The sequence below is a fragment of the Pecten maximus genome, chromosome 6, assembly GCF_902652985.1.
Source record: "Pecten maximus chromosome 6, xPecMax1.1, whole genome shotgun sequence".
Lineage (NCBI taxonomy): Eukaryota > Metazoa > Mollusca > Bivalvia > Pectinida > Pectinidae > Pecten > Pecten maximus.
In genome coordinates, this window is record NC_047020.1 from 32,456,207 (window position 1) to 32,480,327 (window position 24,121).

General features: G+C 33.6%; 1 protein-coding gene across 1 annotated transcript in view; it reads right to left on the reverse strand.

Annotated features, from left to right (window-relative positions):
* Positions 1–24,121, reverse strand: part of LOC117329556 (WD repeat-containing protein on Y chromosome-like) — a 48,132-nt gene that overhangs the window by 10,916 nt on the left and 13,095 nt on the right. Inside the window, exons 3-19 of the mRNA XM_033887554.1 lie at positions 14,313–14,453; positions 13,946–14,011; positions 12,699–12,926; positions 12,052–12,111; positions 11,431–11,519; positions 10,769–10,861; positions 9,728–9,820; positions 9,167–9,284; positions 8,265–8,334; positions 7,797–7,979; positions 7,421–7,463; positions 6,975–7,080; positions 6,441–6,595; positions 5,083–5,106; positions 1,310–1,412; positions 801–907; positions 261–340 (exon numbers count right to left, since the gene is read on the reverse strand). Of these exons, the coding sequence (XP_033743445.1) occupies positions 261–340; positions 801–907; positions 1,310–1,412; positions 5,083–5,106; positions 6,441–6,595; positions 6,975–7,080; positions 7,421–7,463; positions 7,797–7,979; positions 8,265–8,334; positions 9,167–9,284; positions 9,728–9,820; positions 10,769–10,861; positions 11,431–11,519; positions 12,052–12,111; positions 12,699–12,926; positions 13,946–14,011; positions 14,313–14,453 (1,759 nt within the window). The remainder of the gene's footprint in view (positions 1–260; positions 341–800; positions 908–1,309; positions 1,413–5,082; positions 5,107–6,440; positions 6,596–6,974; positions 7,081–7,420; positions 7,464–7,796; positions 7,980–8,264; positions 8,335–9,166; positions 9,285–9,727; positions 9,821–10,768; positions 10,862–11,430; positions 11,520–12,051; positions 12,112–12,698; positions 12,927–13,945; positions 14,012–14,312; positions 14,454–24,121) is intronic.

Below are 24,121 nucleotides of genomic sequence, written 5' to 3' on the forward strand. Positions count from 1 at the left end.
TTCGATTTATTACTGCTTTATAGAACTTTAATAACACTAAGCAAAACTTTCAACAATGACAGTTAAATTTCTTAAATTTTCACTAATTAGGTGAAATTTAAAGACTAATTTAAAGTCTAATGTGACTCTGCAAAATTAAACACATGACCTAGATATTCCAGCATTTGTTCTCTACTACGACAGCATTATTTAGATCAAATCTTGCTTTAAAGTCTTAAGCATTAAAAGCAGCTCAAAGTAATTTAATTTTTAAATTCTACCTTTCTTAAGCATCCGTAAACAATGGCCATTGTTGTAATTCCAGATTTTAATGGTTCCATCTCTGCCACCTGTCAGTAATCTACAATGTCAATCAAATATATCAATTAATAAAACTGCAATCTCTCTCACCTCACGTAACAACATACGGGAGGCCTGTCGCATGACATCCAGAGCAATTATGGTAAAGTTCTTGCCCAAGAAGACAACCACGACAGCACTCAAGCCAGTCTGTTTCTTAGCTTTCAGAAAAACAGAAACAGACATAGGTACGCAGCATCGAACCAAGCACCTGAGATCTTCACTAGAGGTTACATTGTACATAGCCTTGACAGAGCTATTGTGACTCATAAGCAGATCAGAGAAGTAATAAGCATTTCATATGTTATAATTAGCACACCTTTCCTTTTTTCCGGAAAAAAGGCAGCAGTGTGCTTATTTGGTTGAATACGGATCATGTAGATCCCCTTGTTACCCTATAAAAGGATAAAATGAACAAATTTAAGGTATAAAGATTGTGAATTAGTCGAGGAGTTTCTTACCTTCTCCCCGTGGAGTCAAAGGTCATACAGGTTATCGCTGCCTCGCCATGAGCATCTCCGAATTCAAATATTCCTGCACCCGTCTCAAAATCCCATAGTTTTATCACCTGGAACAAGGGATGGTAGACATGGTTTAACTTAACTTCTCAACAAAGTCCACAGAGAAAACTATAAACTTAGTAGAATTCTACTTCAACAGCTGACATCTTATAGGAAAATACACAGTTTGAAACGGCTTATGATTTTTTCACAATTTCACCAAAGCTTGCTCCAGTTTCATCGATGTTCCTAATTTAATTTTTTTCCATATTAAAATATTACAGAGGAAAGTTACTTTTCTTAAAATCATGTTTTGCTTTCAAATGGAAAATTTTAAGTAATGTTGTTGAAATGGGGACATTATCATATAAAAACATGGCATCAATTTTTTGTGTGATTAAGATACATAATTCATGTATCTTAAACAAATGTAGTTTACATTGTGTGAATTTTGAATGTGATGAACTTACAGAGCCCTCTGAACAGGTGATGACTTGGTTAAAACTGGGGTTGTATTTACAGCAGGTTACTGGCTCCTTATGTGTGATTGTGATGTCAGCATGAAGCACCGGTCTGTACAACAAACATCATAATCATCATAATCATCATAATCATTATAATCATCATAATCATTCATCATCATCATCATCATCATCATCATTTTCATCGTTATCCATTTCATTATCATTGTCAGCGTCAATGTCATCGTCATCACAATCATTTCCATTGTTATTACTTTCATCTTTATAGTATGAAGTTTGTCAGTATCAATTTTGTGAATTTGTTTTATAAGAAACTGTAATAGGGGGTTCAACTCCTAACACCATAAATTACTGTAAAACAAATGGACAGAAATGCAAACAAAATGTATTGTTTGAAATGACAGCCTTATAATTTCAGATAAATGCCTCTGACATAGTGATCATGGTAAACAAAGGGCCATAACTCTACAAATGAAGCAAGTGCAACCTAATATATCCCCTCAAGTAACTGATGGGGACTAAATGGTGCTGTTAGAATATCATTGAAATTAAATTTATAAATTCTTTTGGAAAATAGCTTAAAGATAACATCCATAATCCATATTATGTATTTTTTTTTTTACTTTTCTTCAAAATTAAATTGTTACAGGTGAGGAGTCCATGTTATCATGCAATTGGAACAGTGGAACAGGTTTATATATATATATGTCCAGTGTCGTAGATATGGTTCTGTATTAATATGGATATTACATGTATACTGGGGGTAATTAAAACAGGTTAATAACGGTATATTAGCAAAACATAATAAAAAATAATGGTAGAAGACATGCTCATTTTGTTGTGAATTAAAAGCAAATGTGTTCAAAGTTTATCAATTGTCAAATAATAAAAAAACAAGAGATCCCAGAGGGATCTTGGCGCCCACCATTGAATGATCTTTATAGGTTCCATGTCAGATCGATCTTTTCTCTACTTTTCCCTTCCTCTAAGTCTTACTAATCTGTGTAAATTCAGAAACAGCCCTCTAGTACTTTTCAAACAAGGGGAACCTATATATAAAATTTAAGATTAAGCGATAATGGCTGTCTGTCAGCCATGTTGTTTTCGGATTGGTCCCAAAATGCAACACCAGGGACCAAGGGGAACGTACATATGAAATTTGAGAAAGATCCCTTCAGTACCTTCTGTAAAATAGCGATAACAAACTTCAATTGTTAAAATACAAGATGGCTGTCTGTCAGCCAGGTTGTTTTCTGACTTGTCTCAAAATCCAATATGCATAACTAGGCACAGAGGGCAACCTACAAATGAAATTTCAGAAAGATCCTTTCAGCAATTTCTGACAAATAGTGATAACAAACTTCAATTGTCAAAATCAAAGATGGCTGCCTGTCGGCCATGTTGTTTTCCTATTGGTCTCAAAATGTAATGTGCATAACTAGGCACCGAGGGGAACCTACATATGAAATTTGAGAAAGATCCATTCAGCACTTTCTGAGAAATAGCGATAACAAACTTTGATTGTCAAAATCCAAGATGGCTGCCTGTCGGCCATGTTGTTTTCTGATAGGTCTCAAAATGTAATGTGCATAACTACGCACCAAGGGGAACCTACATATGAAATTTGAGAAAGATTCCTTCAGTACTTTCTCAGAAATAGCGATAACAAACTTCAATTGTCAAAATCCAAGATTGCTGCCTGTCGGCCATGTTGTTTTCCGATAGGTCTCAAAATGCAATATGCATAACTAGGCACCAAGGGAATCCTACATATGAAATTTGAGAAAGATCCCTTCAGTACCTTCTCAGAAATAGCGATAACAAACTTCAATTGTCAAAATCCAAGATGGCTGCCTGTCGGCCATGTTGTTTTCTGATTGGTCTCAAAATGCAATATGCATAACTAGGCACCAAGGGGAATCTAAATATGAAATTTGAGAAAGATTCCTTCAGTACCTTCTCAGAAATAGCGATAACAAACTTCAATTGTCAAAATCCAAGATGGCTACCTGTCGGCCATGTTGTTTTCCGATAGGTCTCAAAATGCAATATGCATAACTAGGCACCAAGGGAAACATACATATGAAATTTGAGAAAGATCCCTTCAGTACTTTCTCAGAAATAGCAATAACAAACTTCAATTGTCAAAATCCAAGATGGCTGCCTGTCGGCCATGTTGTTTTCCGATTGGTCTCAAAATGCAATATGCATAACTAGGCACCAAGGGGAATCTACATATGAAATTTGAGAAAGATCCCTTCAGTACTTTCTCAGAAATAGCGATAACAAACTTCAATTGTCAAAATCCAAGATGGCTGCCTGTCGGCCATGTTGTTTTCCAATTGGTCTCAAAATGCAATATGCATAGCTAGGCACCAAGGGGAACCTACATATGAAATTTGAGAAAGATCCCTTCAGCACTTTCTCAGAAATAGCGATAACAAACTTCAATTATCAAAATCCAAGATGGCTGCCTGTCGGCCATGTTGTTTTCCGATTGGTCTCAAAATGCAATATGCATAACTAGGCACCAAGGGGAGCCTACATATGAAATTTGAGAAAGATCCCTTCAGTACTTTCTCAGAAATAGCGATAACAAACTTCAATTATCAAAATCAAAGATGGCTACCTGTCGGCCATGTTGTTTTCCGATTGGTCTCAAAATGCAATATGCATAACTAGGCACCAAGGGGAGCCTACATATGAAATTTGAGAAAGATCCCTTCAGTACTTTCTCAGAAATAGCGATAACAAACTTCAATTGTCAAAATCCAAGATGGCTGCCTGTCGGCCATGTTGTTTTCCGATTGGTCTCAAAATGCAATATGCATAACTAGGCACCAAGGGGAACCTACATATGAAATTTGAGAAAGATCCCTTCAGTACTTTCTGAGGATTAGCAATAACAAGAATTGTTTACGGAGGGACGGACGGACGGAGGGACGGACGGACGGAGGGACGGACGGACGGACGGACCACGGACCACGGACCACGGACGCAGGGCGATTTGAATAGCCCACCATCTGATGATGGTGGGCTAAAAATGTAAAAGCTCATTAAATTTAATGAAGCTGTTCTACATTTTTTTATTAAAAAAGAGAGAATAGGATGTCATATTCAATTTCAAAACTATTTGTTGAAAGTGATTAATTCAAGTTACAGGTAAGTTTACATTGATTTTGTTTTGATTGATAATAAGAAGCATGCTATCCTTCTTAATTCATATTGCTGAAAATAAACAGTAGTTCTGGTTTTACAGCTACACAACAACATCACTTTAGGATTCAAGATATCATCGGAAGATCAAACAACATCAAACCCAAAATAGAAGGACAGTTTTTGAAAAGACACACCCACTAAGCTCTTTCATTTAATATCCGAGACTAATTCAGCATATAAAATATTAAAACAGTGAGACTTTGAGAAGAAAAAATGCACTCAGAAATTTGTGACAAAACAAATGAGGATCCAGGAAATGTCAAATAAACGTGAAATAAAAATCAAACTGAAACAAAAGTATAAAATGTAAATAAAAAAATGTGGAAAAGGTAAAATTAAAAAACAATTGAATAAAGTTATTAATATAAATGCATGAAAATTGAAAAGTGCAGTTGAAATCACACAAGATAAAGTGGGAGAACAGGGTGGAAATGTTAATTGATTCCAGGAAAAGTGTCCATCTGGGATTCAGCTTTATTCACGCTGTCAGATATGCGAGAAGGCTTGTATGAAACGTCAGCTTTTCCGATCTGACCTCTTACCTGCTGTTTATATTCTGATCCAGTCTTAAAACAAACACAGGTGTCAGTTGTAATAAACGGTCACCATTTTGCAATATTTATGCGGCTATGAGCCTATGCCTTGGAATAAGCCCACTTATTTTTATTGCTGTTCAAAATAATTTTAACAAATATATAGCTTCATTGTCCTGTAATAAGCCCACCCCCTGATCATTATGTGTTAAATGTTAATGGTCCCCTGGGCTTATTGCAAAATATAAAAATTTTACAATTTGGATATCAAAACAAAACCTAAAATCCAGCTGATTAAGATAATCTAGGACAAAAATCTCAACTAATCCAATTCATCATAAGCCCCCACAGCTAATTTAACATGAGTTAAGAAATTCTACAATATATTACATCATAAGCCCCCACAGCTAATTTAACACGATTTTAGAAATTCTACGATATATTACATCATAAGCCCTCATAGCTCATTTAACATGGGTTTAGAAATTCTACGATATATTACATCATAAGCCCTCATAGCTCATTTGATTTGAGTTTTGAAATTCTACAATATATTTCATCATAAGGCCCCACAGTTAATTTAATCTGAGTTTAGAAATTCTTCGATATATTTTGAAATCTTTGAAAATATTCCATATAATTTTGCCAAGCAGACTATTGAATCAACATGTGAAATAAATTCTATTTTTTAACTTATTAAGCCAGAACATTTTTGGAATATGTATATCTTTAATAAAAAATCCTCAATTTAACCAAGCATTTTCAGGGTGGGGGGTTATACAATCAAAACACTAAAAAAAATAACTAAGAAAACAATGCCATGACAACATTCATATAAATGATATTTCATATGTGAGAAGCAAAAATAATTCTTGCCAGCAAAAGATAAAATTCAAAATTTAAATGATTAAATAAAAGTAAAAAAATAATGAAATGAAAAGAAAATACATTGACCAAATAGATTTCAAAAAATCACATATTCATTTTTGTTTTAGAAGCCTGGGTAACCATAATATATGGGGTTATTTTAATCAAACTCATGCATTAACATCTCACATTTGATAAGTAATTAAACAATTAACAAAGCATTGTTGACAACACAGGACATGCAATGAATGTATGCACAATTAAGTTGCTTTTCACTTTACATATATTTTGAAATTTAAGAAAAATAATTATTCATGGATTTACATAATAGTATTAAAATATTTCTGCAAAATCTAGAGTTAAACGAGCATCCAAAATCCAAAATTAATTAAAATCCTTAAACCTCTACATGTGACATATAAAGTTTTCAGAAATGTAACTAACTTCAACATGATGACCATGTGTAACTGTAAGATAAACGAGAGAAACATGGTATTTACTTTTGCCTGAGGTTCAGAGCCGCAAGCTTCTGGTCAGTTGCCACGGCGAGAGATTTGGCGATGTTTGAGTAATGACAGGCTTGAAGGTCACCGTGAATTTTGTGAGCTTTGGGTCTGATTGTCAGTAAACAATTATGGTCCTGGATATCCCATACCTACAACACACAAAGTAACCTCTATCTTACACAAAGAAAGAAAAAGATCAAGGTTTCATGTTTTTCAAAAAGATAGTTGAAAAGTTACATTTTAAATACTAAATATGATATCGACACACTTCTGTGTAGATTTATTCACCTTGACACACTTGTCTGTAGATATACTGACCTTGACACACTTGTCTGTAGATATACTGACCTTGACACACTTGTCAGTAGATAAACTGACCTTGACACATTTGTCAGTAGATATACTGACCTTGACACACCTGTCTGTAGATAAACTGACCTTGACACACTTGTCAGTAGATATACTGACCTTGACACACTTGTCAGTAGATATACTGACCTTGACACACTTGTCTGTAGATATACTGACCTTGACACACTTGTCTGTAGATATACTGAATATCCGACTTTCTTCCTCCGCAATAAACAGGTAAAATATTGGGGCGTTGTGTCCTCTCAGCAGTGCGGTTGGTTTACTGTAAAAAAGGGTCACAATTGTTAGATAAAATACATGTGATATTATTTTAACCACAGTTGCTTTTTCATTTTCCATTATTTATTACATTGTTTTCTATCGGAAATATATATTGTGGCTAGATGAATTCTTAATAGCCCCAATCTGTTAAAATTCAATAATTTGCTATAAAAACTATGAGAGTGCCAAAATACATATTTTTGCAGTAAACATTATATAAATAGGAATAGTATTCACTACACTGTAGTCACTCAAAGTCATGTGATTATCAGGTATAAATATAAAAAAAAAAAAAGATCAAAAGGCCACCAAAAAGGCCTGTACATTATAACAACACGTACCCTGGCACATACGGGTTCCATAATCTTACAATTCTATCCATACCTGGAAAAAAAAAATACAAGGTAACAATTGATGTTATGTAAGTATTACCACAATTATAGTCATAATATTTAGGTACAAGTATTATAATTACAATATAGGAATAATTGTCAAAGACATTTCCAAAATATTTTCGTGTCTTGAGAAGAAATGTATCATAGCAAATAATTCAAAGGCCACATAAAACAATGATTTCTATTTTCTCTCCTTTTAGTTTTTAAATAAAATTTTTTTGCCCTACATTTTAAAAATCATTCTTTTGTTATACTATGCTTTCATATTTAAATTTTCTCAACATTTCATACTGACTTTGTTTCATTGTATTATCATACCTACCTCCTGTTACAATAACGTTTTTGTTTTTACAGAAATCAAAACATTTGACTCCTTTATAGACGTAGAATACTGATTGGTCGGCCTCCAGCCTCGGTTTGGCCACATTTGTCCGCCTTGCTCGTTCATCCGAGTCCTTTGTCTCCTTGAGTTGAGCTTCTACATGTGTGGAGCCTGTTGTACACCCTGTAGTGACAAATATGGGGGAGGTTATTGTCAAAATCTTATTCTGTAAAAAATCTTTAATTTTACTGTCAGATTGTACTGCATATAATTTCTCTGACAAAATTTTCATTATTATTTTAAACAGCTTTCCATATTAAGTAACAGATTTTTTTCCCCAAAACAAATGGAGAAGGGAACCCAGAAAATAATGTCTTTTAGGAAAGGAGCAAAATAAGATGAGGAAATTTAAGTTGATATTTTTCAGATAAATGATTCAGGCAGCTTATTATCCGATGGTGAACTTACCAATGACAAGTGCTGTGTTGGCGTTATTGGAACAGGAGATAATCTGGCCGATGTTGTGATAGTATTTAAGCTGGAATATGTAACAAGGGTTATTCAGTTAAGTAAAGTTAACGTACAGCATCAGTAGAGCATAAGCCTTTTTTAATTCCACAATGATAATTTTTATAAGTAAGAGACATTTTTGAGAAATATGTAAATTGCAACCATGGATAATGTCAGTTATCAGTCATTAGGATGCAAACATAAAAGTGAAAAAAGTCAATTTTATAGCTAGTCCGAGATTAAAGAAGAGAAATGGTCAGAGCCATTTGAATATATATCATAACTTTTAATTGTTTCAAAGATGAGACTTTATTATGATATACATGAAACCACTCATTGGTTGATGGCTATATCACAAACTTGATTCTTACAGAATAAAAGGCATCTTTAAACATATGACTACCCAATTCCCTCCTAAACCCAGAGTTCCTGATTTCCACAAGGGAGACAACTCACACAAGGAAGACAACTCACCTGCTGTACCCACAAGGGAGACAACTCTCACAAGGGAGACAACTCATGCAAGAGAGACAACTCCCACAAGGGAGACAATGCATACAAGGGAGACAAATCATGCAAGGGAGACAACTCTCACAAGGGAGAGAACTCACACAAGGGAGACAACTCACCTGCTGTACCCACAAGGGAGACAACGCATACAAGGGAGACAACTCACCTGCTGTACCCACAAGGGCGAAAACTCTCACAAGGGAGACAACTCACCTGCTGTACCCACAAGGGAGACAACTCACACAAGTAAGAGAACTCACACAAGGGAGACAACTAATACAAGGGAGACAACTCTCACAAGGGAGACAACTCTCACAAGGGAGACAACTCTCACAAGGGAGACAACTCACCTGCTGTACCCAATCTCCATGGACCTGCCAGCGGAGGTACTGGACCTTCTGTATCTTAATGACACTGTCCAGACTTACACTGGCTATACCGTCATGTTTGGGGGCCTTCTTCCATGTTCTTAATAAACCAACACAGTTTGAATTAGAAACATTGTTTTCCATTAATTCAAAACTCAAAACTAAAAAAAAATAAAATAGCTAAAATATTTTTGTCAATGTAGTGACATTGATAAACATGAACAATTATAACACCCAATATGATCAATGGGTTTAAAGAGAATGGATTGTAACATTTTAGTGAATTTGAGTGCATAGGGAGTATCTATCACATTTTATACTAATATACTAAATGTTTTTTGTTATTTTTGTTACATTATTGAAGCATATTATACATATCTCCATAATTATCTTTTAACCCAAGACGGAATTACCCATGTTTCAGAGGAACTTGTCATTATTATGAGTACTGTACATGAGACATTTGTATAGTGTGAGTGATGTCGAGCCTTGTACAATAAGATTGTTACCTTTGACTCTATTTGTGTACCACCTGTTACGTACCTTAGACATTCCCCGGCCGAGTCCACCAACAGGATGTTGATACAGCCGAGACTGTCACCATAAAGGATCAGACATTCATCAGCACCTGTAGAACTGTAACACAAAACAGACAAATTCATCACTCTACCGACAACAAAACCAAATGCATACAGGATCACTTTACAGTTATATTTAACTTTGTCCGTTACTGAGATTGAGATTTCATACCTGGTTATTAAGCACAACATCATACAGCGAAATATAACTTTAAATTGAAAATGGAGATTTTTTTCTATTTGCATCACCAAATAAAATAAAGATACCATTCCTTCCACTCATTTTTTACGTTGGGTATGTTTATTTCAGTAGCAAGTCTTAGATTAGTAACATGCCGTGCTACAGAGCAGGATAGAAAAAAATTGTGTGGAAGCTGGAAAACTGTTAACTACATTGCAAGTTGGACAACATGCATGCAGTTATCTCCCTTACTCCAATGTCTACTTATATTTTGAGCTCTGTATTAGATGATGGAAGATTCCTCACCTACGCCATCTTACTTCCTCCTCCATCACCAAGATACCTTTTGTACATGTAGCCCTCTCCCCACACCACCATCTTACTTCTTAGTTCACCACCTACATATAGCATGAAGGCCCCCCCCCCCCCCCCCCCCCCCCCCCTCAAACCCACACACACCGTCCCCTACCTTGACCACTGACCACCACCTATAACCTACATGTAAAAAGCCCCCCTTACTACCTTGACCCCCAATAACCTACATGTAAACACACATAATCGCTTATACCTTGACCACCCCTATTAACCTACAGTAGAGCCCCCCCCCCCCCCCCCACACACACACACACATATAATCGCTTACTACCTTGACCACCACCTATAACCTACATGTAGAGTCCCCCCCCTACACACACACACACACACCCTCACACACACACACACACACACACACACATATAATCGCTTACTACCTTGACCACCACCTATATAACCTACATGTAGTACATGTATAGAGGGGATCAGTGATAGACTTGTGTTACTTACCAGTAATCCAATTTCAATGGTACAGTATCCAGTCCACTGACTTGGCAATACGGATCGAGTGAGGAGAGTTCATAGAACTGGATTTCTCTGTCCCTAAAATTATAAAAACTTTGAGTTTGACACCAAAATTCTGCTTAAAATGTATATGGCTCCTTAAAGATAATGTACAAAGCTATAGAATTTCTTTTTCTCTAAATTCACAATAAAAGTGTATGCGTCATTTACATGGCTTATATAACTACATACATATAGTTCTTTAAATATTTTAGTCACATGCACACCAGTAAAACCATTTTTGTATAAGGTGAAAGCCCATGTAGTCGGGCAGGTCAGACCCCGTACCTTTTCATATCCGAGTGGGGAATCAAACCATGTCTGCCTACTAGTAGGTGAAATGCGGGTATGTTAATTACCACTGTGCCACCCGACGACTAATTAATGCCTCTCATTTTTCACAGATGGAAAATACAATGTTATTGAAATTATTCTTAAAACAAAAATGTTTTACAATAGACTGCAACTAAACCAAACTTTGAAATTATACTTCACAATTTCAAATCTAAAGGTGAATTATTTTAAATGTTGGTTTTTGGTACAGATTTATACTTGATGTTGTAGTTGACGATGAGATGGAGTATAACGTAGGTCAGTCAATTACTTACCCAGTTCCAACAAGAAATTTGTTAAATTCGTTCATTATCACAAAGTCTGTTATCCATTTCTGTTTCTGTTTCATTCCAGGTTCATTGTTCTGTGAAAGAATATAAAATACAGGTCTGTCAATAGTTGTAAACAATTAATATGTAGCAGCTCCATACACCTGGTGTTTTACTGTCCACAATGCCTAGATTTGGACAATTTGTTAGATAACTTCACCACATGCTCAACAGAAACTAATTTTAATTAACTTACACAGCAAACTTGAATAATTTACTTATATCATCAAACTTTTAAACAATCACTTCAGTGAAAAGAAACATAAATAATTTACTTATATCATCAAACTTTTAAACAATCACTTCAGTGAAAAGAAACACAAATAATTTACTTATATCATCAAACTTTTAAACAATCACTTCAGTGAAAAGAAACATAAATAATTTACTTATATCATCAAACTTTTAAACAATCACTTCAGTGAAAAGAAACATAAAAAATTTACTTATATCATCAAATTTTAAACAATATATTTATCACTTCAGTCAAAAGAAACATAAATAATTTACTTATATCATCAAACTTTAAACATTGTGTTTACCACATTTCACAAGACACACACTTACAATGAGAGCTTTGTGTTTTTTTATGTCCATATTTGTCCCCAGGAATGACACATTGCCATCCTGAAAAAGAAAAGTAAAAAGATTTTATTAAACAGTTAAAACAGTAGCATTTCTAGTTACAATTTTGAAACACTAAGGTTAACACTAAGATTAATGTTACAGATCCTATGCATAACTCAAGAGATGGGCTTGTATTACAGGTGAAAATCCAAGGTGCATCGTTAAATGCTCCCTAGCCGTAGTGGTTTGTGTTTCCCGGGAAGCTGAGGATTGGGCTGGTCTGTGTTGTCATGGTTGTGTTTTTGGGCAAGACACTTTACCCTTATTGCTCTGGATGGCATGCAAGGGGCCTTCTTTATGTTGTTCAGTGAGGTAATCACCAACTACTACAAGGAGACCCCACCTCATTATGACCCTGGCTATTCACGGGGCGATAAACCCAGCAAACAAACAATTACAGGAAAATGAATTTTATTTTTTGGCCATTTCACTCAACAGCAATACACAAGGGTCGCTTTATTAATAGGCATGGGTTTATCGCCGAATAACTACAGTATTATATATATATGTATCGAATCAAAGGATAAAAACACAGTATCATATATACATGTATCAGATCAATGTATTGTCCAATAGGTCACACTCACCAGACTACAAGCTACAAAAGTGCCATCTGACGTGTCTGTGATTCTTAGGATTGATTCACGACAGTTGATGATTTTGGCTGGAAGGTGGAAAGCGACATCTTTAGAGCGGAGGTAGGAATCCTCCTTCTCAGCGTACTCAAGTTGCATGTATGTACAGAACTCATCCCATGTGATAGCGCCATCAGAGGACCAGTCAATTTTCATGAAAAGTGAGTCGATCTGTGCATCCTACAACAGAAATAACGGTATCATCAATTATATTCTGGTATATCATTATGACACAGAAAATCAACGAATGTCTATTTAACATTCCTTTATGGACAATTCTCACAAAACAATGTACATACTGAATCTGAGTTAATTAACAGTAGAATTAATTATGATCAATATTTTTCTGATAATGCAACAAACTTAATTCAAAAGGTAACTGGGGAATATGTTAATGATTTTCAGGGAGACAGCTGGTTCAACAGGACAGGTTTCATAGGTATGAATATGGGTATGTAGGATCATCCAAATGTTTAATTTACAGGAGATGTGGGTGAGAAACTTTATTTTCATGATAAGAAAAACTGCTCAAGGAACATAATTATGAGGTATGGAAGATAAATGGTGTGAAAATGAAGCTTTGATTTCTGAGACATATCATGAATTATGGTGGACAGAAAATATACTCCCCAGCTGAGACACATGAGGTGAGACGATGATAGAATTTACTCACCTGATACACACGAGGATTACAGAGAGAAGATGACAGAATTCACTCACCTAAGACACATGGGGATTACAGTGAGAAGATGACAGAATTTACTCACCTAAGACACATGAGGTGAGGAGATGACAGAATTTACTCACCTGAGACACATGAGGTGAGGAGATGACAGAATTTACTCACCTGAGACACACGAGGATTACAGTGAGAAGATGACAGAATTTACTCACCTGACACACATGAGGATTACAGTGAGAAGATGACAGAATTTACTCACCTGAGACACATGGGGAATACAGTGAGAAGATGACAGAATTTACTCACCGGAGACAAATGAGGATTACAGTGAGAAGATGACAGAATTTACTCACCGGAGACAAATGAGGATTACAGTGAGAAGATGACAGAATTTACTCACCTGACACACATGAGGTGAGGAGATGACAGAATTTACTCACCTGACACACATGAGGATTACAGTGAGAAGATGATAGAATTGACTCCTTAAGGACATATGATAATAGAAATTACTTACTCGGGGCACAAGATGGTCAAGGTAAGGATGCAGTACTGGGACACTGTAAGGAGAATCTCTTAGAGTCTGTGAAAAACAGAAGAAAGCTTTGGAGTTTGTCTCGGAGGATAAGACGTCCAACCAAACAACCTCCAACAGCAGAAAACAGGCAAGACAGTCACTGACTAGACAGCGCCATAGAGAGTACGACAGGAGAAAAGGAAGAGATTAAACAAAGAAATAAGAATCAGACATGAAGAAATATCCTGTTAGTTTTGTGAAGATGATCGTTTAGGGAAGGAAAGAGAATTAGAATTCCAAATGAAAGATCATTGGATAATGAACAGTTTTAAACATGTAATCAAATATCTTTTTCGTATAAACATACATTGGTACCCTTGAGGTGCAGACGTTCCTTGAGTAGAGACTTAAACTCGTCAAGTTCAAGTTCCCCAGAACCATCCTCATCGGCCTCAACAAAAGCCTGCTTCAGGATCTCAAGTGTGTCCAAGTTGATCTGCTCCTCGATCTGTTGAGGAAATCAAAACACTGGAGTCAGATACTTCTTAAAACAGATATTTCTTATAAACATGTATACGTATATATGTATTACACTACCAGTGTGCCAAAAACATGCTGATATTGATACACTTGTGAAGGTAAAGTGAGAATTTTGAATCTGATTGGCTCAGGACCAATAGACAGGGGGACATGACATTAGCACACTTTGTATAGGGTTGAAATGTAGGATAAATGGGGAGATTTACACTAAAACTGTTTAAACCCAGCCGGGCTGGGGTATTATCGTTACACAAGCTCCTTCCTATATTACAAATTACATTGTTAAATTTTAATGGCATTATTTCTCATTTTAGAATTACATCAAGAAATATCTTTGAAAATGGATATCATGGAATCTTACACATGTATTTAATGAGACAGGATTTGAAAGACTGGCTTAGGAGGGTATGAGCGAAACAAAATCTAAAATTGATATTCATCAGGAATCATAGGACTGATATTGGGTACCACTATACCTATACACTATACATGTATATAAGGTTTACCCAACAATTAATTGATATCTATATATGCATCGTAAATTCGATAAAAAAATCATTTATGAATTCAAGCTAATTCAAATTCACTTAAATTTTCCTTTCAAAAAGAAGTACATTAAGGTACATGAATGATATTTCATCAAAACCATTACCACAGAATATTTGAATCAAAACTTACAAATTATATGAAATACTACACTTTAATGACATACACATACATTAACGAAATGTTATCATATGAAATTTTAATGTGAGTTGACATTGTTATGAAGTAGAAAACATTAATTAACTAATTCTATAGTCAGTTTCATGCATTCAGCTACAAGAACTCCCACTTTTGTACCTGTCTAAATATAAAGCTCCTAATGGACGTGAATAGCCACAGACAGATATAATTCTATACTGTGGATTTTTAGATATCATATTTATCCTCCAATAAGCCCAGAGGAGTTGACCGTTTTCTTCTTATTCCAAGTCCGGAGTGAACTCTTGTTTACAAAACAATACAATTACATTCGTAGTTTATTTCACTAGACAGCAGTAGTTGATTGGTTTATTACCAGGCATGGGCTTCTTGTTGGATAAATATGGTATTCATATTTAAATCATCAATACATGTGTATCCACAAGGTCATATTCTATGTGTATCCACAAGGTCATATTCTATGTGTATCCACAAGGTCATATTCTGTGTATCTACAAGGTCATATTCTATGTGTATCCACAAGGTCATATTCTATGTGTATCCACAAGGTCATATTCTGTGTATCTACAAGGTCATATTTTTTTATTAATATCCACAAGGTCATATCCTATGTGTATCCACAAGGTCATATTCTATGTGTATCCACAAGGTCATATTCTATGTGTATCCACAAGGTCATATTCTATGTGTATCCACAAGGTCATATTCTGTGTATCCACAAGGTCATATTCTATGTATCCACAAGGTCATATTCTGTGTATCCACAAGGTCATATTCTATGTATCCACAAGGTCATATTCTATGTATCCACAAGGTCATATTCTGTGTATCCACAAGGTCATATTCTATGTATCCACAAGGTCATATTCTGTGTATCCACAAGGTCATATTCTATGTGTATCCACAAGGTCATATCCTATTAATATCCACAAGGTCATATTCTATGTATCCACAAGGTCATATTCTGTGTATCCACAAGGTCATATTCTGTGTGTATCCACAAGGTCATATCCTATGTGTTTCCACAAGGTAATTACATTAGCTTTTAACATTTATGTTGATATAATCTCTTCAGGTTCGTGAATGTTTTATCAAAAGTACTTTTCATTTAAAAGGATTTATTATTTTCAGTTATACAAGCCAATGTCTTGCAGCGATGAAGTAAGAGTAATATATCAAACCAGATCATTTTGAAATAAAACTCATGATTTGACAGCCAAATCAGGTCAATATGCTATACAGTACTGAAAATACTGCATGGCAAATATTTTACAACATTTATTAAAAAAAAAGATGTTTCTTAGTAAAAGCTTTAAAGACATAAATGTCATCAACAATTTTTTTCACTAGAAAAATGTGAGAAATTATCAAAAAAATAAGTCTGTTGCTGTTTTTTAAATGACATGAATTTCCTGTTGTTTTCTTGATTCAGCAGTGAATATCCTTTATTCACACAGACCTTATTCAGTCAAAGCATTAAGAGCAAAGCAATATTAAAAGCTACTCCTTCAGAATGGATAAACAATTTCTAACTAAATTCAGTCAGGATCCAGTGAGCATTTAAAAGTAAAGATACACATGTACAGTGTAAGACTGACCATTAGATGACCATTCAGTACCCCAGGTATCTGAACAGTGGACTCGGAATCCTACAGAGAAGCATGTTATGTTCTGACCATTGATTGATTTTACCCTTCAGTAGGTGTCTTGTTCTTCTGTTATGTATATTTTCCCATACACCTTAACAACCCTGAACAAATCAATCTTTGCTGCAGTAGTCAACCTAAAATACACTTGTCATGCTAAAAACTTATCTATCAGAGTTACTTCCCCTCACATTACTCGGTAAAGCAATAACTTGATAACTAAAGAGGGTGGATATAAAAAATATTTAAAATTTTCTTAGAAATATCAGTGTGATAAGCAATTTTTTCATGGTATTTATGATTATTGAGCAACTTACAATTATCTGTTCAAGACAAAAACATAAAAAGAGGTTAAAAGAACAGCTAAGGTGCTTATTAAGGTAGCAGTGTACAGTAAAAATGCCAAATTCTGAAAAATATGGCACATGCTTTAGATATGTAAACATTGCCAGTTAACCTTACATATAACCTCTAATAAAGTATATATATTTGAAATCTGTACAACATTTGCAATTTTAATAGAGCTCTGAAGGATAAGTAAACTGATATTTTCTGTGATTTTTAGAGCTGTGAATACCATGGTAACAGCTTAAAAAATTCTCAAAAATTGCAAAATATTATGATATTTGACCCAAAATGGCACAATTCTCTACACAATTTTTTTTCTGAAACCTATTTAAAGTTAAATATCTCTATCCCAAAGACAGAATTAATCTTGTTTGGACATATGTTGTAAATTAAGTTTTTCCGCTATCTTACCTTTTCTGTGGGCTTCCATTTTGCGCTGTAGGCGAAACTAAATTTCCTGTGTAAACACACGTTCGGAAAATCCGGATATTTAAAATCCGGAACCAATTTATTGATTTTTGTTTTAATAAATGTGAAGCCTGTATGTACTACTTCATACTGGATATACCAATTATAGTGTACATTTATTTTTTCATTTTTTATACATATCATAATACAGGAGTTATTTGCTTAACAAAAAAATTGCCCATGGCCAGGCTGTCTTACTGTGGTGTGCTACCTTATACATCACTTTTGTTAATTCTAATTTTACTAAAAACCCCATGAATGTCTAGAATATGTTCCGACGAACAAAATGACATATCGGGTTTCTGTGTATCTTTAATCGTCACCGAGTATTGCTGATTTCCCTGAGAGGTGTATTTTGACAACTTTTTCTCCCAATCCAGTAATAAGGGGAGGTAATTTTAAAGATGAAAACTCCCATAATTCTGTATATCTCTTGAATAAAGTTGTGTTTTGAGTTGAATGTGGTACTTTGAGTCTCTGTGCATGTAATCAAGCAAAAAATACTATACAACTATCAAATTTAGCCTTGTAATATGACGTCATAGTTACCATGACGTCATCAGTAACTATGATGTCATCAGATGGTATCTATGACGTCATAAATACTCAATGGTGTCATAATAAATAACCAAATTCCTTTCCAAACCTCAGCTTAGCAACACATGCAATATTCTAACTGATAAATCATGACATGATATCCAAGATTTCAAAATGTCATGCCTATGACATCACAGTCATCTGTTTCCACCCCGGTAATTCAGATATGTACCAATGATCATATGAAAGTGTCCGCTGATCCCATTTTATGCGGAAAATGCTATTTTTTTCTGCTTTACCGAAGGAAGTGACAATAATTGACAATATTGTATCAACCGTACACTCCATCAATTGAAATTACATGCTTACCAATGTATAAATAAATTGAAAATAATGGTTTCACCAAATATTTCAAAAAATAACACTTACTGTAATAGTTTCCATGGATACGGGGTAATAAATCAGGTAAAACAAACCAGAATTCAGTCTATATGGTTTGCTAGATACCCAATAAGTTATTTTGGGTTTGTTATAAAACATAGAATATCTTTTCAATTTACACTGACTCATTAACATTATGCTTAATTAACCCACCCTTAAAATGGGTAAATATGCGAGTTACCTCCCTTGATTCCTCTAATATGACAAGCCAGATAATAAACAAGTTTTAAATTGTTTTTATGCATTTTTGAGCAATAATGAACTAAAATGAAGCTTAATCAAGCATAATTAAGCACAATTTCCAAAAAATAACATTTTTCAGCCCTTATAAGGTAGCAGTGTACAGTAAAAATGCCAAATTCTGAAAAATATGGCACATGCTTTAGATATGTAAACATTGCCAGTTAACCTTACATATAACCTCTAATAAAGTATATATATTTGAAATCTGTACAACATTTGCAATTTTAATAGAGCTCTGAAGGATAAGTAAACTGATATTTTCTGTGATTTTTAGAGCTGTGAATACCATGGTAACAGCTTAAAAAATTCTCAAAAATTGCAAAATATTATGATATTTGACCCAAAATGGCACAATTCTCTACACAATTTTTTTTCTGAAACCTATTTAAAGTTAAATATCTCTATCCCAAAGACAGAATTAATCTTGTTTGGACATATGTTGTAAATTAAGTTTTTCCGCTATCTTACCTTTTCTGTGGGCTTCCATTTTGCGCTGTAGGCGAAACTAAATTTCCTGTGTAAACACACGTTCGGAAAATCCGGATATTTAAAATCCGGAACCAATTTATTGATTTTTGTTTTAATAAATGTGAAGCCTGTATGTACTACTTCATACTGGATATACCAATTATAGTGTACATTTATTTTTTCATTTTTTATACATATCATAATACAGGAGTTATTTGCTTAACAAAAAAATTGCCCATGGCCAGGCTGTCTTACTGTGGTGTGCTACCTAAGTCAAATAAGGTATTTTTAATCCACCAAGGTCACAGGGTCTGATAGGTCAAGATCACAGGGTCTGATAGGTCAAGTCTCAGTAGTAATTGGAAGATATATACTTATCCATTGTTTAGTACAGATACATATATCCCAACCGGATAAATACCCAAGGAAAGTTGTTTGTTGTTCGTCTATTGGGTGAAATCAATCAATGTCCATATATAACATCAAAGGTACAAACCATACAATATACAGTAGAGATACACAAGTTCCTGTAACAAAACAAGGCTTAAAGTCTGTCCGCTGTTTGTTTCCATTTGTTGTTAAGATTAGCCGTCTATCTGATGTCTGTTTCCATTTTGAAATATCTTGGTAATATTTAAATTGTAAAAATGTTTGTGCTTGATAAATGATATGGCACAATTGGCACGTTTTTATTCGTTACCACCGAGAAATTTTATTGAATTTACAGTTAACGCAAAAATATAAATGTTTGAATTTTGCAATACTGGAACTTTTTTTATGAAATTTGTTTTATTTCAAATTATTTTGTCAGTCTACTTTGTTAAGTCTTCCAAAATTATTTTTTCCCAGCTGGGTATTAAATATTCAGTATGAAGTAAGTAAGTACATATGCATATTTTAATCTGTTTGTTTCTGGCATGCCATTGTTATCTGACAATAGAAATCCCTACTTACCCTTTCCTCCTCCTCGTCAGAATAATCCTCCAGAAATGTCTATACATACAGTGATAATGATTATTTTATTACCTTTGTTGTTATTTTTGATAAAAAATAATCTAAATATTTATATGTACTTAATGCATTCTAAATCAGATCAAACTATATGTGTGTCTTAATTAAAATTTTGTTGACTTTTTTTTGGTCAGCATGCATGCAAGTTGAAATGTTTAAAAAAAAAAAAAAAATTCAGAGGTTAAAATTTTATAAAAAAAAAAATTAAACAAATTCCAGTATTGCAAAAATTGCAATTTTGAAAACCTGTTGAAGTCGAATCAAAAACCAGGATGCTAGTCTGATTAGGTATATTACATTTTAGGCAGATTCAGATGCTAGTCTAATTAGGTTTATTACATTTTATGCAGATTCAGATTCGAGTCCTTTTAGTTGTCACAGAAATCATAATTTTCCCACATTTTTAAGACAAAATCATGCAAGATTTGAAGTTTAATAACACACTTGATACAAAATTGTCAATGATAACCATTTATATACAGTCATCACTAAAGTCAAAGTGTGATTTATATGATTAGATAGTCCAGTAAGAGATTGACTAATACACTGAGTTATCCCCCCTTGTTGCTATTGAATATTTGTCTTTTTCCTGCAAGAAAAAAAGTGAGTAAACTGTGTCCTAATTATATGGTTTACAATTGTCAATCAAAATATAGAAACTCTTATTATAAACACTCCATCTATTCTAGATTTTGATCAAACTTCAAAATTTAACAAGCAGAGTTAATTAAAATTAATCCACTTCAATCAATCAATCATCTCTCCAATTAGAGACCAAATCTGAAAGAAAATCATAATTCACATTTTAAAATTTGTAAATAACAACACTGTTTAAGATTGTTAAATTCATTTCTAACAACATTAGATTTCAGATTTGAATACCAAAACAAACAAAAAATACTGTAAACAAATTGGTCACCAATAAACAATTCAAGCCTGAACACCTCGAAGGCCATTTGAGACCCCTTAACTCACCGCACGCTGAAATGCTCCATAATCCTGAATCTGTAAAAGGCAATATACTTTGACCATCACTGCTTGACCATTGGTCAGTTTAATGTCTTTTTTGCAGAAAATGTGTTTTAATCAGTATGACACTGGTTACACTGGTTTCAGGAAATTAAGTGGACCATGAAGAACAACCCCTTAAATAACTATAAAGCGGAAATTATGACAGTATTTCAGGAGCAAATTTACCTATATATACCATGATATATATAGATCAAAGATCGAGATAAAAGAATTATGATTTTTGTGATGTTAAATTACAACAACAATTAAGCATTATCTCAACTTGGCCTAAAAGTAATAACAATTATTGTTCACAAGTACTTTTTTTTAATTACGAATATATTGTTGGGAGATAACAAATTTAATCATATCTATATTTCAAAGTTTAACTAAATCTAAATTCCATTCTCGTTTAAAACTAGCTTAGTGGTAAATAGTGAATTTAAATAGATCATTATTATAACAGATCTTTTCACTATCTTAATAAGTAAAAACTGTGTATTGTATCATTAAAACAATTCTGAAAATGCCAAAACTTTTGTAATGTTCAACATTTTATTATAAATTCATTTTTATACCATTTCTATTTGATGATAAACTAAACTCTGAAGTAAGTGACCTTCTATGGGGTACCTCAACATAAAGTTTGACATTAACAAAACAATGGATCACACTCTCATGTATACAACATATATTGGTTCCCTTTCTCTGGACTCCTACGACCTGGATGGCGTAATTAGAGTAATATTAAATCTAACATATCAAATATCTAGGATGACATCAACAGCTAACCTTTGACCTTTGAATAAATGATTTATATTAATTGCACTGAATTTTTCAGTTTGCAGATCAACCTTTAGAAAATCAAAATACATATCCATGTTTACAAATTGAGAATAATAATGATCGGAGAGTATATTAGTTTTCATAACTAACTGTATTAATAGAACACACACTTTGATATGATTTGAACATTAATATCTATGCATGCATATAGAATTTTCAGATAACAGGGTATTTTCATCATCCGTAATCCATGGTTGATTGCATAATCGCGAATCAGTAGAAAGGAAGGTAAACATTATAATGTATAGCTGAAAGGTTGCCATGGGTCACAGATGATGAAATTTGTATGTATGATAGCACAAGATGGTACGGTCTACACAACACTTTAGTACATTTAAAATAAAGTTCAAGTTAATATAGGGTAATGGTCGACTGATGTATAAAGTTTTTACATGCTATACAGCTTTAAATAACTTTTTTATATCAATATATTACAATGTTTACACTTCAATTTGATACACATGACAAATATGTATATATCTTCAATATTTTTTCATCTGTGATTTCAACGAAATAACAATTTAAAACCAAAAATAAAATAGTTGTAGAGATTTGTTTTGGTAATTGTACATACATTTTTTAACCAATGAATAGTCAGTACTGAGTAAGTACAAATTGCTGTACATTGTATTTGAAACTTTACACATGTTGACCATATACAGGTATATAGAATCATACAATGAAGTTGTAGTGTAATATACATTCTTACGGTATAATATTACATTTTATAGTGTAATATTACATTTTTTTAGTGTAATATTATATTTTTATAGCATAATATTACATTTCATAGTGTACAATATTACATTTTTGAAGTGTAATATTACATTTTATAGTGTAATATTACATTTTTGTAGTGTAATATTACATTTTTATAGGGTAATATCACATTTTTGTAGGGTAATATTACATTTTTATAGGGTAATATCACATTTTTGTAGGGTAATATTACATTTTTATAGGGTAATATCACATTTTTATAGGGTAATATCACATTTTATAGGGTAATATTACATTTTTTACATGGAAGGAAATTAGATATTCACACACAGAATATAAACACGAGATAGAGTTCCTCTACAACCAGGTGCTTGACTACTTACTTTCATCTTCTTAAACTACAAACAAATTGGAGTTTGGCAATCAGTATTCCATAGCAATTAAAACTAATTCAAAGTGTTCCATTTTAGAAACCCTTGTGTGTATATATTCCATTTTTTTTTTTTTTTATTTTCAATAGCCTTCTCATTCTCATATACATTTTTCCATCTGAAATAAGATGATGTCTTGAAGCTATAAAATAATATCGGATAAAAGAAAAACAATAAATGAAATCTTCCTGAACGAAGCTAAAATAATATCCGATAAAAGAAAAACAATAAATTCAATCTTTCTGAAACAATGAAACTACAGATATCATCAATCTTAATAATAAGACTGTTTTCTGAAAAAGAAATTAAAAGAAATAATTAATTGATATCAGAAAAATAAAAAAACCTTATATTTCAGACACTTGTAATAACAGTAGTTACCTCAGATGTTTTACTGTCAGGTTTTTTACCCTGATTCTCAATTTGCTCATCAATAATATATTTTTGCCTGCGTAAAGATTTAACTGTATCTTTGCATTCAGTGAGAACTCCATCGCCTGTTAGGAATGTTCCGACACTGACAACACTTTGTTGATCTGACGAAACCCGTGAAGGAGACAAATATGTTTTACTATGAGCTCCGGAGAAACTTCGGAGAGCATCCTGAACATCCACCATGCTGATTTACACAATGAAAATCAGGATCTTCTCAAAGTTTTAAATCCATAAACTTTCTGTTGGATACAGGTATATAACATGGCTCTCGCGTGAACTTAAACCTTGCCACATGCTACACCTGTACCTAAACACCCACCAGAATT